Raw genomic sequence first — 14991 nt, 5'->3', positions numbered from 1 at the left:
AAGGTGGGGATTTTACCAGAGAATGAGGAATTTATGGAATGTGGGTGAAAGATGCCTGACAGTTTTTCAGGTCTAGAAAAGCCCACTTAATCTTTCCAGAAGCTCAGTAGTATCTTCTGATTGCACTAGTTAAATAAAAATCCCCCACAGACCAAAAACCCCTATTTGCACTAATTTTGCCGTGCTACTGTGGTAATCTAATGAGGAATCCAGCATACTTTAAGGTAGACCACATTGCAAGTGTGACAGGACTTTAAATGTTACAGAATGCTGTGGCCAGCTGCTTGAAAGCCCCCAGGTTTGTGTCTCTCTGTTTTAACCCCATTCCCTTTGGTTCCTCTGACTATTCCTCTGGACTGCCATTAAACTCTGTTTCCAGCGGGGCTGCTAGTATTTATGGATTTTCTCTTTTAGCAGGAAGTGATGGTGGTGGTCACCAGCAAAAGGAGCCAGAAAGAAAATGGAACTCCCCATCTATGTGGATGCTTTCAGGCTAGTTGGAGTAGGAGGGAGGTAAGGTACAATCTCTTTTGGAGTATCTGGAGTGCCTGGGACTACATCAACCCAGAGAGCTCCCAGCAAGGTATCTTTTCCATGCTCCAAATCATTTATGGTCATAGGGTGTGCTCTGGGAATACTCTGGTGTTCCTGCTTGTGCTCAGATACAGGAACCTCCTGCAAGCGGTGCAGACACAGGGACACTGCCTCAGGGTCCTGCTATTCCAAGGGAGTTATCTTGGACAGGTTGACTGACCTCCTGGTAATGTGAGCCCTTGGGAAGACAGGGAGTAGCAGTGACCCCCCCTTGCTCACAATGGCCAAGCAGCTAAAACCATCAGCTTTTACAGTGGACATATATCCAAGCCTTAGTATGGTTTTCCATGAGCTTGGTTTGCTTGCGGCAATGGCACTGGTGCAGTTGTCACACACCTAGGCTGTCTTTGTCGAGTCCAGGATGAAGTCTGAAAGCGTCTTTCGCCCTGCACTGAAACGTGATAATTCTCAGTGTTCTCATGCATTGTGGAGTGTAAAAAAGATGTTTATTATTGAAAAAAAACAAACCAGTTTGCAGTATCTGAACAGGGCTCTCCTCATGGCCTTGGCTTTTTAAGTGGGTCAAGGCACACACTGGGCATTTATATGGCATGCCTTACACCTCCATCACGTGCAGTAACCTGTGCGTGTATGGCAACTCCGGCGGTAACGACGGGAGCGGTGGGCCAGCCTGCCCCGCAGCCCCGAAGAGGGTCAACAGTCGCCCGTTCGGTCCCCCAACACCGAAACGGAGCTCGGCAGTGACGCCTCCCGGCGATGCGGTTTTCCCTTCCCAGGCCGAGCGCGCAGGCCCGGCCGCCGGGGCCTGGCAACCCGCGGAACATGTCCTTAGGCTGCGGCCGGCCGCGCGGGTTTCGGCACTTGGTGCGACCGGCGGTGAGGGCGGTCTGCGCCTCTCCGCTCCGCTCCTTGTTGGGCTTTCTCTCCGCTCGTCCCGGCGCCCTGTTTCCGGCAGCGAAGCGGTGGCAGCTCCGTCCTTCCGCCGGCTGCTCGTCCGGCGCTGTGTGCGTGTGGCCGCCGCCATTTTGTGAAGAAAGGCGGCGGAGGCGAGTCCGCGGCCGGTTGGTAGCGGTCTTGCAGTGCCGTCCCTCCGCCTATAGCGGGGAGAAGGGGGAGGTGGGGTCGGGCTCCGCCTCCCAGCATTGCGGCGGGGGAGGCTGTCGGTAGGATCGGATCTGTGGCCCGACGTAGGTATCGCTGCTGGAGAGGCGGGCCGGGGCGGGCACAGGAAGGGACCGGGACTTCCTGGCGTGGTGGCGCTAGCGGCAAGACGGGACCTCAGCAGGAGCCCCTGAGGGGCGCGGCTTTCTCGTGTTCTTGGTACTTCTCGTGAGCGCGTTGTGCTCCCCTCGCTTGGGAGGCTGCTGAGTTTATAAAGAGGTTTGTTGTGTGATGTTCTCGTTAGGGATGAAAAATAAGCGATGAGGTCTGGTTTGATGCAGTGGCGATGGCGGCAGCCACCGTGTAAGCATTGCGGGTCTGCCCGTGCTCCACAGAAAGTTCATTCGATGGCGAGCTTCGCACTCGTGAGTTACCACTTTGGGTTGCTTCTATTTACGCAGAAAAAAAGCTGTAAACACAGAGATAGTTGCGTGCATATTTAGCTGATATGGAGTTTACAGAGACTGGTATGCACGGTGCGATTAATTCAGAATAAAATAGCGATATTTTGTGTTTTTTCTTTACTGATTGTACCATATGAAACGATTGGTGAGAACACCTGACACTTTGAACTACTGAAAGTTTCAGAATATAAAAGTTAATATTATTTATAGACACTTCATTTGCCTTCCTTGTGTTACAGTAGGGATTTGGCAAATTGACTCTGTAGGTCTTTGCTCTTTCTTTGACACCCTGAACAAACAGCTGGGTTCTAAACAGATCCCAATCTACAGCATTCTTAAATATGAGTGGGCTTTGAAAAGGACAACAAAAGTGGAAGTCTTGGGTGGGTTCTGCACTAAATTTGCCATACTTTTCAGAATTTATATTTTGCTTGGTTTGGGTTTGGTTTTTTTTTCCATAGCTTGGAAGAATGCATATTTTGCCTCTGTATCTCATCTTAGAAACAGTTAAACTCTCTAAGGGATTTAAATATGACTGACTCTCAAAATGGATACATTCCCAAACAGATAGTGAAAAAAACAGTTTGTATTTAATTGCGCATGTCTAATACCGAAAACTAACTGTAGGTGGATCTCTCTCTTGTTCTATGCTTCTGCTGTTATTTTAAATTATTTCTTTGCATTGCATCAACGTTGTAAAGACCAACATCAGTTTTGAGCAAGGCAGTTTCTAGATCTTTCCAGGGATCGAGAGTTGATTTCTAGGTTTGCAAATATGTTTCATAGACACTTTATGTGGTAACAGTAAAACGTACCTTTCTCCATGGTAGTAGTTTCTAACTGTAACAATTTTCTTTCTAGTGTACTGGAGCATGTTTTTACCAAGATCTGTTAAAGTCAAGAGAACTGCTGCTGAGGATGGAAGTTGTACAGCTGCTAAGAAAAATAGATTGTCTTCTGGAGAATCTTTGCTAGAGGAGACGACCAAGTTTGAAGACTGTAAGTCAGTTAGAACAGAAACTTCTGCTTCAGGGTGCAGTGAAGTTGTACAAGAACACGCAGAAGCTGCAGCTGCAGACCCTGGTGTTGTTAGTACAGCTTTGGGAAAGGACAACCAAAATACTGATGAAGGCAGCTCTTTGGAAGAACCCATAAAATCCTTCAGCAAATCCCAGCGCTGGGCAGAACCTGGAGAACCTGTATGTGTTGTGTGTGGTCGGTATGGAGAGTATATCTGTGATAAAACAGATGAAGATGTTTGTAGCTTGGAATGTAAAGCCAAACACCTTCTACAGACTCAAGAAAAGGAAAACAAGCTAAAATCTGATCAACTCACCAAAGCAGATTCTCAGTCAGAAGCACAACTGCCTAATACACCTTATTTCTACAGGGATCATTCCTTTATTTTAAATTTGCAGGATGAGCAGATTGAGAATCTTAAACTGCAGCTAGGTATTGCTGTCCAGGGCCAGCAAATTCCAAGACCTATTTTAGAGTTTCAACACTGTGGTTTTCCTGAAACTTTAAACTACAATTTAAAGAACTCTGGCTATGAAGTACCAACTCCTATCCAAATGCAGATGATCCCTGTTGGACTGTTAGGGAGGGATATTGTTGCTAGTGCAGACACAGGTTCTGGAAAAACAGCAGCCTTCCTGCTCCCTGTTATTATGAAGGTTTTGAAAGAGGTAATGAAACTTCACATGTTTAGAAAAAGTGGTTTGCAGCGTTGTCTCTTGGGTTCCCGGTGTAGCTGAGGATGTAATTGCAGTGTTTTTTATTGACATCCAAAGATTTATTATACTTTTGATTGATGCTTGCTTGCTTGATTATTGAAGTGGGGGGAGGTGCAGATTATTTTTAATGACTTTGAATATTTTTTCGCTTTTGTCAGGAGATAAAGTAACTCCGTGAATATTACTTATTACACTGTTTCTGCTTAAGAAAGATAACTAAATTCTGTGGTAAATTTCCTAAATTTAAATGACTGCTACTGCTGAACCCAGGACAATGACTTAAAATAGAAAGTGAAAATAATTCCACGTCCTCTGCAAGAAGTTGTTCCTGTATCTTTACATATCTGATGACTGAAAGAGGTTTTTTTGGTATTGACATTATTTCGCAGATTAATTTCTGTTGGAATTATGTTCCACTGACCATCAAATAACTACAGGAATTGGGGATATTATAATTTCTGAAATAGTCACATAGTCTCTCAATCAATACTCTGGGATAAAAACAATTAAGAGAACTTGCTTCGTAAGGATATGATTGTATGATGAGAGTAATGGCAAACAGTATTCTGTACCTTGTGTGTGGTTCAGTATTGCATTTTGCTTTTGTGGTTTTACTTTAAAAGAGATGTGTAAGAATATATTTGAAAATTCGGAACCCTGATCCTAGTTGATGTTTTGTAGTGTTTAGATGCCTTTGTAGATACACACTCTAATGTCTATGATGTTTTTTTTTCCAAATTAGTAACTTAAAGATTATTTAAGTATCTCTCATAATCTTTAAAGTGCTATAGCATTAGTTGTAAGAACAGAAGCATTATATAGAGGCATTTAAGAACTGCAATATTACACTTCAGCACCTCTCTGATTATCATTAAAGTCTGCAAGACAGTCACACACTTATAATGGCATGCACAAAATTGGAGCCTTAATGAATAATACTTAATTTTTCTACATGATCTTTCTCATTCTTCATCTTCAGAGTACTTTATAGGTTAATGTATACATCAGGAGAGAGTTTTATTTTGTTGTTTAAAGTATTTAATTTTTAATGTAAAAGAGACATGAGATATTGAGAGCATGAGGGGAATCTGATTATGAGATACTTGACAGTTTCTGCCTTCTCAACGCTGATATCTTTTCTGTGTGGTAAGTTGTTAAACGCTGTTGCCCACTTGAAAGCAACTCAAAAAGCTCTTATTGACACAAGTATTTAACTGTGTAGTTCCTTTGATGATGCAGTGGGAAAGGAACAACCTCCTGTTGGTCACTTGCAAGTATTCCAGTGGGGACCAGAAAGAAACATACACCATCCAGAAAAACATTCAGAAATCTGTGACTCTAGCGTCAATATCTGAGAGCTTTGTTTATTTGCTGAACAGGTGATTATTATTACCTTAATAATGTGTCTTGGAGCTAGGCAGGGAGATGTTATTCTGTCTCCCTGCCCTTTCCCGTTTTACCTTATGTTCATAGAATCATAGAATAGTTAGGGTTGGAAAGGACCTTAAGATCATGTAGTTCCAACCCCCCTGCTATGGGCAGGGATGCCTCCCACTAAACCATGCCACCCAAGGCTTCGTCCAACCTGGCCTTGAACACCACCAGGGATGGAGCATTCACAATCTCCCTGGGCAACCCATTCTAGTGCCTCACCACCCTTACAGTAAAGAATTTATTTTGTTCTTTTTACAATGTTCTTTGTTAGTATGTGTTAACTGGAGTTAGGAATCTCTATTAAATAATCTGAGAGGAATTACTGCTCTGTAATTTTGTGTTTTCTGTGTTGCAGAAGTATCAGGTGAGAATTTGGTTAGAGATCCTTATATAAGGAACAACCAGAAAAAACACTTAAGACTGCTGCTTTAATGATTCATTTGTATTTGGCTGACTAATAGTGCGTCAGAGGAACTACTAATTTTGTTTTCCAATTTGAGATGTGGGGTTTTTTTTCTGTATAAAGTTTCTATCGCTGCTTATCTTCTCTGGCTAATCTGTAATGTTTTTACATAGTGTGTGCAAGACAGTAAAGGGAAATAGTCTGTTTTATCAACGCTTCTAAAAGCTTTTTTTTTTAATGGTCTCTAGATTCAACTAGATCTTGTGTTTTCCATTCATGTGAAATTTATTCTGAACTTCTGTTACAGATTCAGTGCAGTAACTAGAATAGAAAAACACCAGTATTTACAAATGGCTACTAGATTTCTGGGTCTTTTTTGTTGTCAGGAAGCTGTTGTCAGGAAGCTATTCTAACAGTGTACTTTGACATGTATTAGTTTTTTGTTTTCAAAAGTTGAGTAACTCAGGGATAGACTTTCTTGGCCTGCATTGTTAAAGGTATAATCCCTTTCTACCTTCTGTCTTAAAATAAAAAGGGTATTATCCGTATATGTTTTATCCACAGTAGCTGTGCTATATCATTTATATAATTTATATTAATATATTTATTTATATGCATATAAAATTAAAGTGCAATTTATAATTTATAGCCACAGTAGCTGCACTATGTAAATTAGTATAATTTATATGAAAAAAACAACTGGGGCTGTTCAGCCTGGAGAAGTCTGTGTGGAAATTTCATAGCAGCCTTCCAATAACTGAAGGGGGCTTGCAAGAGTGCCATAGAGGGACTCTGTATCAGGGACTGTCATGGTAAGGCAAGGGGTAATGGATTCAGACTTAAAACGGGAGATTTAGGTTGGATATAAGGAAGTTCTTTACTGTGAGGGTGATGAGGCACTGGAACAAGCTGCCCAGGGAATTTGTGAATGCTCCATCACTGGCAGTGTTTAAGGCCAGGTTGGACAGGGCTTTGAGCAACCAGCTCTAGTTTGAGGTGTCCTTGCCCATGGCAGATGAATGAAATTAAGGTCCTTTCCAACCCAAACAATCCTATGATTTTATATAATACTAATAATTAGTATTGGGAGATTTAATTTTGAAAACTTGTCATCTATATAATAAAGCAATTCCACGTTCAACAGAATTTTCTCCTCTTTCTAGACAGAAACTCCATCTGCCCTTATTTTGTCACCAACAAGGGAGTTAGCAATTCAGATAGAGAGACAAGCTAAAGAATTGATGGCTGGATTGCCAAACATGAGAACTGTTCTCCTGGTAGGAGGCTTACCACTGCCACCACAGCTTCACCGTCTCAAGCAAAGTGTTAAGGTAAGTACTGTAGTGGGTAAAGATCTTGGGGAAAATTATGTTTCCATGACATATGTTGACATATGTGGTCACACAAAGACGTGAACAGACAAGGAGTTCTAATTTACAGCAAAACCAGTAAAATTTTATTATTATAAGCTGTGTATATAAATGCAGGTTATATTGCCTGTATTTAAACGCTTCCATTAGAGTTCTAAAGGGTCCATTTCTTTTTGAGGCTTCACAGTTTATTAAGTTATATGTAAGAGTTTTATGACTTGAATGCAGGTAGTACCAGCAATTACCAGCCTTCTCAGCTATGTGTGGTAACTTTGTAGTTTTTCTGAGTCATCTGTCCTTTCATGGAATTTCTGACTCCTGGGTTGTTTTTTTTTGTTTGTTTTTTTTGTGTTTCTTTTCTTAGGTTATAATAGCAACACCTGGAAGGCTTCTTGAGATTTTAAAGCAAAGTTCTGTTCAACTGCATGGCATAAAAATCGTAGTGGTGGATGAAGTAAGTTTTCACTTTATCAGGGCTGCATTCTGTACAGAGGTCCTTGAAGAGTCAGTGTGAGTGGCTGGTATAACTGATTAAACATACACTTTCTTTGTTATAAAGTATATGTTTTAAGAGGAAAACCATAATTTTTTAACATGGTTTGAACTGTGTTTGAACAAGGCATGTTCTGTTGGCTATAACAGACTTAGATGACCGACAGGGTAATACTGCTAGACCAGTGTGAACCAATTGTTTTTAATTTTCTCATTCAGCCTTTCTTCTGAATTAAAATGTCCTGCATTTGGGTTATTACGTGCCAGTTATGCACATTATGGTTCTTCTGTCAATCTTTTCAGGGTTCTGCTGCTCAGGGAAAAATCTGGTACAAATGTTGGTTTGTTTTTTTCTTTTCACTTAGGTGGATACCATGTTAAAAATGGGTTTCCAGCAGCAAGTGTTGGATATTTTGGAAGACATCTCTCACGATCGTCAAACTATACTGGTGTCAGCCACGATTCCAGTGGGCATTGAACACTTAGCAAATCAGCTTCTGCACAATTTTGTAAGAATAACAGTTGGAGAAAAGAATCTCCCGTGTTCCAATGTTCGCCAGATTATCTTGTGGGTAGAAGAGCCATCTAAAAAGAAAAAGCTATTTGAAATACTAAATGTAAGTTCAATCTTTTTCTCATAAGAACAACTTATGAGTCATGTCTTTACGCATCTCTGCTCGGTTCTTATCTTTAATTGTAATAGGTAGTGAAGAGGAGGAGTGAGGTTAAGCATGTAACTGCACTAACTAGTGCACCCAACAACTCCTTCTGTGCAGCAGCAAACTAGATTCTTTTCTTGGATACAGATTAAGAATTAAGATTTTGATTTTTTTTTTTTTGTGATTTGCACTGTGTCATACCAAAGATCTGTACTGGTTATCTGAGAGTGGTAGAGGAACAGAACTTTCTTAAACTGCCATAGCTGCTCTGTGGCCTGGGAGTGGTTTGTGATTTTAGAAGTCAGAAGAGAAACCAGTGAGAAAGCTAATTTAGTTATTTCTTGAAATTATTTTAAATTAATAATCTTTTATGAGTATCTTGGGGGGAAATTTGGAGTCTTGGCTGAAGTTATTCAAGAAGTAAATTAGAATCTTTAACTGAACCTCAAAACTTTTTTTCAAGTTTGGAATTATTATGTAACATTTAAAGAAACATAAAAGCTGCTTTTAAAAAATGGATGTATTGGGTTCTGATTCTATAAATCATATGTTTATGATGTACAGATGTGTATAGTTTGCTGGCTGGTATCTTGTTCCTTCTTATGTATAGAGTCTAAAAACATTTAATCATCTGAAGGTCTTGTTAATATTAGAGATAATGAGCAGAAGAAATTGAATCCAAGTTGGTGATGATGAGCAGCAAACTGTTGTAATACCTTCTTACATAAACTGTTTAATTTTACAGGATAAAAAACTCTTCAAGCCTCCAGTGTTGGTATTTGTGGACTGTAAACTAGGAGCAGATCTGTTGAGTGATGCTGTTCACAAGATTACAGGATTGCAGTGTACAGCTATGCATTCTGAAAAGTCTCAGGTGGAAAGAACAGACATATTACAGGTTTGTGTCTCCTAATGATAAATTTAAAATGGCTTTTCTTTTCTTTCCTTTTATTTTTGTAAGATTTTTTTTTTTAACAAGTTAAATCATAATTTATTGCTTTTCTACAATAAAACCTGGAGTATTGTTGTGACAATGAAGAGACAGATGGACCAAGCAAATTACTGGAGACTAATTCCTAGATTATTTGCTTTGAAATGGGAATTTAAATACACATTTGAGTTTAATTGACAATGTTTTAATTGAAATTGTGGTTTTAATTTCTTTAATTACCTCCGTGAATTATATTTTTACTTAAATCAGAATACAGGGAGTCATTCTGTCTTCTGCAGCAGAATAATCCTGCGGGGTATGTTCTTGCACTACATAACTAACCCCAGCCTATCCTTGGAGAGGTTCAAAATATAAATAAAGGAAAAAACTATTTTTATTTATTCTTCCTTTGCTAGGGATTACTTCAGGAGAAGTATGAAGTTATAGTAAGTACTGGAGTCCTTGGGCGAGGTCTGGACCTTGTCAACGTCAAACTGGTAGTAAATTTTGATATGCCTTCAAGTATGGATGAATATGTACATCAGGTAAGTAAATAATTGCTAAAGCATTATTTGAAAAGTATAATGAAATGTGACATCCACCTCTAGAAATTTAATTGTAAGTGTAAACAGAAAGATTAATTTCCTCTTCCGAATATTGTTCATATAAGAAAGAAAGGTGCTCAGTACCTGTTCTGTCTCTTCTGTAAGTTATTAAAATCTACAATGCTGTTGTTTTGTCTCCTCTATATTACTATAGACTAGAACAGTGTTCTTTGGTCAGTTATGTTTAAAGTATTATTCTTCCTGTTTTGTACTCTTACATAATTTTGTCTATAGAAAGCAAAGCTTACCGTGTTTTAACTATCTGTGTGAAGAAAGGCCAAATGCCCCTCTTTCTGCTGCAGCTCATCTGCAGATATGTGATATGGCTGGGAAGCCAGTTGTGAACTTAATGTTCATTCCCTCTTCTTACTCCAGTATCTCCTCTGTTTTTTTTTTCCTGAGAATTTCCTGCTTTAGAAATAAAAAGGTGGGTGGGTTGTGTGTGTATGTGTAGTTAAAACACCCTAACCCTAGTTTGTCTAGCAGATGAAGAGAACTAATTATTACCCTCTTTTTGGAACTTAGAAAGCCACAGTACTCTAGTACTGTGACAGTTTTGAGAACATCAACTACAAGAAAAGCCAACAAAGGGGAGAGAGTGTACAAAGTCAGGGGGCTGGCTCATGTGACATGTGAATAGAGTCAGAGGGAACTGGGCTTGTTTGGGCTGGAGGTGAGATGTAATTGCTGTTTTCTGTTTGGTAATGCATGGTTACATAGGAGACAGAGCTAAACTCTTGGAGACGCACAGTGAAAGAACAAGAGCCAATAGTTACAACTTACTGCAGGGGAAATTCTGGCCTTATAACAGGGAAAAAAACCCTTTGTTTTGTTTTTCACAGTGAGAGCAGGCAGTAGAGTGAGCTACCCAGAGACATGGTGGCACCTTTGTCCTTGAAGACACTTGAAACTCACTCCATAGGACAAGACCCTGAGCAAATTGATCTAACCTCTCTGGTTTTTAATTCTCTTTCTGCAAAAGTTTCAAGCAAGTAGTAAATAAATACAGGTGGTCTTTCCTAGCATCAAAACTGTACCAATATTAGCATGATATCTCTTCCTAAATAGAGAGTCTTTGTATATACCTTCCTAATTTGTTCAAGCACTTTGGATAATATTGATAATTTTCAGTTACTAGAACATTGAAAGTAAAGCGCTTTTTTATGTTCATGCTTGTACGTCTTGTGCTTTGTACAAGATACATGTATGTGGCATTGCTACAGTAAGCATTTTTTGAAGTATTTTGTTTGGACCAGATTTACTGTAAGCCTTTGCTCATAGGCTATATCATACATCTCAGCATCAATATTGGACTTGAGGTATGTCCCATAAGCAAGTTGTGATTTTTGATGGATTTAAGCTAAATCTTCAGATCTGCATGTTCTGACTTTAAGAAGTTTATCAAAACTTTATGCTTAGAGGGTGAGACAAAGAGATTTGGCGTCACTTAGGTTAGTCAGTGTTTTATAACAGAAAGTAAACTTTATGGATCACTGAAGAACTTGCATTTAATACCGATAACTTAAAATATTTTTTTCTTTTTCAGGTTGGAAGAGCAGGAAGGTTGGGTCACAGTGGGACTGCAATTACTTTTATCAATAACAACAGCAAGAAGCTCTTTTGGGATGTTGTGAAGAGAGTAAAACCAACAGGCACCATTCTTCCCCCACAGCTGCTTAATTCCCCGTATCTTCATGACCAAAAGAGAAGGGAACAACAGAGACTTAAACAATTACAGAATAGGCTTGTAACAGGAGATAATATAATGGACATTATTAGAAAACATGACAAAAATAATTCTCAGAGGTAATAAAGATATATTTATAGTTATGTAATCATAATTAAAGTGTGATTAAAAATAAACATGGAGTTTTGATGCCTTGTATATTGCCTTTTTTGAAGAAGTTTATTCAGTTTTTTAAGGAGTCTCATTTTTAGCTCATCTTTATTTTGAAATACAGGCTATTGTGTGTTTGAATTACAGTAGTGCCTAGTAAAAACACTTCAGCCCTTTCTCGAAATCCAGTAGTCTTTGATCTTGCCTATAAAATGAACGGAGGAGGTACAATTTTGTTTTAATATTTCTGAATAATCACCTCAGACTTGTGAAACACACTCTTCTGGTGATTTTTGTGTTATTATATTCAGACAAGATCTTTGCAAAGGACACTCTCACAAAAAAAAGGATAAAAATACGCTGACAGATTGGTGTCTGAACACAAGCCTCAGTCTCTTCCTGTTAGTTCACATAAAAGTGTCCACTGGGAATATTGCTCTGAATCCTTGGTATGCTTTCTGGGGTTTCTTGTGAACATACATTCAAGTTTTGTTTTTAAACAGTACTGAAAGTAGTTTCTCTTTTATTTCCTGTGGACCAGTTAGAAGTCCTGCTCAAGCATTTGCAATAGCAGAAAACCTTGGTTATTAGTACAACTTCATTGTAGAGAAGTAGGATAAACCACCTAAGGTAAATAAAAAAAAATTGTGTTCTGATTAAATGAAACAGTGTAGTTCGCTACATATATATGTAATATATTGATACATGTATAGTACGTGTAACAGACATGAATATGTAAATCATTACTACTTAAGCACAACTTGCCTTGTTCTGACACTGGATGCTGTTTATTTTTTTGGAGGGTAATAAAACCAAAACCATATTAAGACAGTGTTACACAACTTCCATCCAACGTCTGAGATGGGTTATAATCAAGACTTGCTTTTTTTTTCCTCTTTCAAACTGAAGCTTGAGGAAATTGGTTTCATCATAGTTTTCATGTTGTTGTGATGCATCATCCCTTTTTGGCAGAATGAGGTGTCCCAGGTAGTTTAGATGTCAGCTCTGTGCATTGTATATTTGCTCTTTGGCCAAAGAGCAGCAATACAATAGCCTGGCTTTGTTTAATTTTTAAAAGCTCAGTAGCTGGCTATGTTTTTTTTTTCTGCAACTGGAAACAAAGAGAATGGGGTTTGCCTGCTGGGAGACAGATGTCATAACTGTCATACTGGTGCCAGATTTATATAGTTAGTAATGACAAACTACTAATGTTAATTTTGAAAGTCTGAATTATATTTATTATGATGCCTACTATTTTCTAAGCACTTTTGCTACTACTTTACTCTGATACAGGGAAACCTTTTTAACTCGCCTCTTCTTTCCCTTTTGTCTCCCTCTGCTGGGTTTTTAATCTTTTCCATATTAACCAGTTGTACAGTATTTATAAATGCTGTATATTTTGTAAGAGGCATGTATCCTTCGGCAAGAGACCAGTTTTTCTTCCATGAGGTGGCTTGGGCGTATCCCTCCTGTCCAGTCCTCGGCATCATCAGTAGCGCCGTTTGTTCCGAGGGGTGAATTCCTCTCCCCCACCGTCTCCCGCCCGCCCTCGGAAAAGTCACCGGCCTGGGTCCGGCTTCCTGCCCGCCCTCCTTGGGATCTTCCCGAAGAGGAGGAAACGCTTCAGGACGCGGAAGCCGCGGCTCTGGGCGCTGCTGCCCGCCCGTCCCTCACGGGGCCGCCCTTTCTGACGCAACTCCCTGCAGGAGCCAATCCCCGCGGGCCCGGCGCATTCAAACGGGGCACGAGATGGCGTGTTCGTTACGGAGCGAGACCGGTGCGTGAGGTGAGGTGAGGTGAGGGGCGGGGGTTCCCTCCAGGGCCCGGGGTGCGCTACCCTCGGGCATCCCGCGGGCGGGCTCTTCTGGGAGCCGCAGAACTGAGGTGCCGGTAGCCCCTGGCTCCCTCAGTCAGCCGCTGCTTTCTTCTCGCTTTCCCCTAGGGGCGCGGGAGGGGCCGGCAGGGCTGAGGGGCCGCTTCGGCTGGGCGGTCCTAAAACTGGTCAGTAAGGCGTATCCCCCGTCTGATGGGAGCTCTGCTGAAGAGGGTGGGTTTGCTGAAGGATAGTCAAGCTGTAGAGTTCCCCTGCGCTTTCACCCAGCTCTGAACACTTCGATTTCATCTTTACTTGTTATTTGTCATGATTGAAAATGAGGAATGAGCGTACTTTTAACAAGTCTTGAACCTTATTTTAGAATGCAGGCGGTCTTAGTGGGGGATTAAGAAAAGCGTTGTGTATATTTGCAAGCACAGCTATAGAGAAGGGTGTGTGAACTTCTGTCCTTACGCTAGGTATTTCAGTAGAGTTCCTTTTCCTTTGAAGGAGAAATACGGACTTTCAGGAAACACTAACGCAATTCACGTCTTACAACCATGTTTATTTACTGACTGCTAGACGGAACCGCAAAATGCGTGTTTTACAGAGTTTTCTGTATCAGACTTATTGAGCAATAACTTTCCTCACAAATTTTGACCTAGGAAGGCTTTGGGCAGTCGTGACACGTAGAAGTGAATGTAACTGCATAAATTCTGAGAGGACTCTGAAAGCTGTAACTCAAAAGTGCAGTATTAAAAAAACCTGCTGTCTGAGCAATGGTTAAACGGTTGCTTCTGTAGCACTTGCTTTCATCTTTCTTCCCTTTCCTTTTCCCTTTTGTTTTGTCCCCTGAACATTTGCAGTTGTTAATGATAGATGACGTTTTTGAAGGATCTGAGACAGGTGACTTACTGCCTTGTAATAGCAAATTAATTTAAGCTGGCAAGTTTGCAGTGGGTACTGATGTCAAACCTGTAACAACCCAATAACTATGATGTATATGAAACAGTGAAAACATGCTTTTTTATACAGGTTGGGTATATGCACCTTTCTAAATACTTGCATGTAGAAAGGACCCAGAATACATTTTACCATCTTCTTTTTCTGTCCTGTAGGCTTTTTGCTATGCATCTATGTACTATAGTGAATTAAAATCATGTGCAAACATGTTTTAATAGTTGTCTTTTCTAACTGTCCTGTTCTGATAGTGGGATTTACGTTATAAAATCCTCAAAAAAACCCAACCCAAACCCACTTCTGTGTTCACAGATTTCCTACTCAGTGTTACTTTTGTTGTTCTAATGGAGTCTCTTAGATGTGAAACACAAAGAGCATAAATAATTGTGAGTGAATGAAGGCACAATCTTGAATTTGCTTTCTTTGGGCATCATTGTAGATCATTTGAAAGAAACGTCCATGTTGATCTTTGTTGCTAAGTACTTAGATTGTTCTTTGTACCAGCTGGTGCTTCATAATGTTTGGTTTATTTTCTGGCACAAATAGAACTCAATAAATGGAATCAAATAGCCTATTTTTGGTAGAAGCAGTCATTCAAATATTAATGATTTTTAAAGTACTGGAGGTGAAA

General features: G+C 40.0%; 1 protein-coding gene across 5 annotated transcripts; it reads left to right on the top strand.

The window, feature by feature from the left end:
* The first annotated feature begins 438 nt into the window (after positions 1-438).
* DDX59 (DEAD-box helicase 59) lies at positions 439-11635 on the top strand. Of its 5 annotated transcripts, none has more exons than XM_062613459.1 (8): positions 439-513; positions 2982-3808; positions 6857-7024; positions 7428-7517; positions 7921-8172; positions 8960-9112; positions 9562-9690; positions 11297-11635. In XM_062613459.1, the coding sequence occupies exons 2-8, from the start codon at positions 2993-2995 to the stop codon at positions 11558-11560; spliced, it is 1872 nt and encodes a 623-aa protein (XP_062469443.1). In that variant the 5' UTR covers positions 439-513; positions 2982-2992; the 3' UTR covers positions 11561-11635. The 5 variants fall into 5 exon arrangements, with proteins under 5 accessions (XP_062469443.1, XP_062469440.1, XP_062469439.1 ...); XM_062613456.1 differs by lacking the exon at positions 439-513 and adding an exon at positions 1260-1419; XM_062613455.1 differs by lacking the exon at positions 439-513 and adding an exon at positions 1260-1440.
* Positions 11636-14991: the final 3356 nt, after the last annotated feature.

The sequence above is a fragment of the Pezoporus occidentalis genome, unplaced genomic scaffold (assembly GCF_034315485.1).
Source record: "Pezoporus occidentalis ecotype Australia unplaced genomic scaffold, CSIRO_AGI_Poc_V1 ctg167, whole genome shotgun sequence".
Classification (NCBI taxonomy): domain Eukaryota; kingdom Metazoa; phylum Chordata; class Aves; order Psittaciformes; family Psittacidae; genus Pezoporus; species Pezoporus occidentalis.
This window is presented reverse-complemented; position numbering and strand designations above follow the sequence as displayed.

Coding starts and splice junctions, on each gene's coding strand:
- DDX59 (XM_062613459.1), top strand. CDS start 2,993: ATGTTTTTACCAAGATCTGTTAAAGTCAAGAGAACTGCTGCTGAGGAT. Junction 8,173..8,959: donor AGCTATTTGAAATACTAAAT/GTAAGTTCAATC, acceptor TTAATTTTACAG/GATAAAAAACTCTTCAAGCC. Junction 9,691..11,296: donor TGGATGAATATGTACATCAG/GTAAGTAAATAA, acceptor TTTCTTTTTCAG/GTTGGAAGAGCAGGAAGGTT.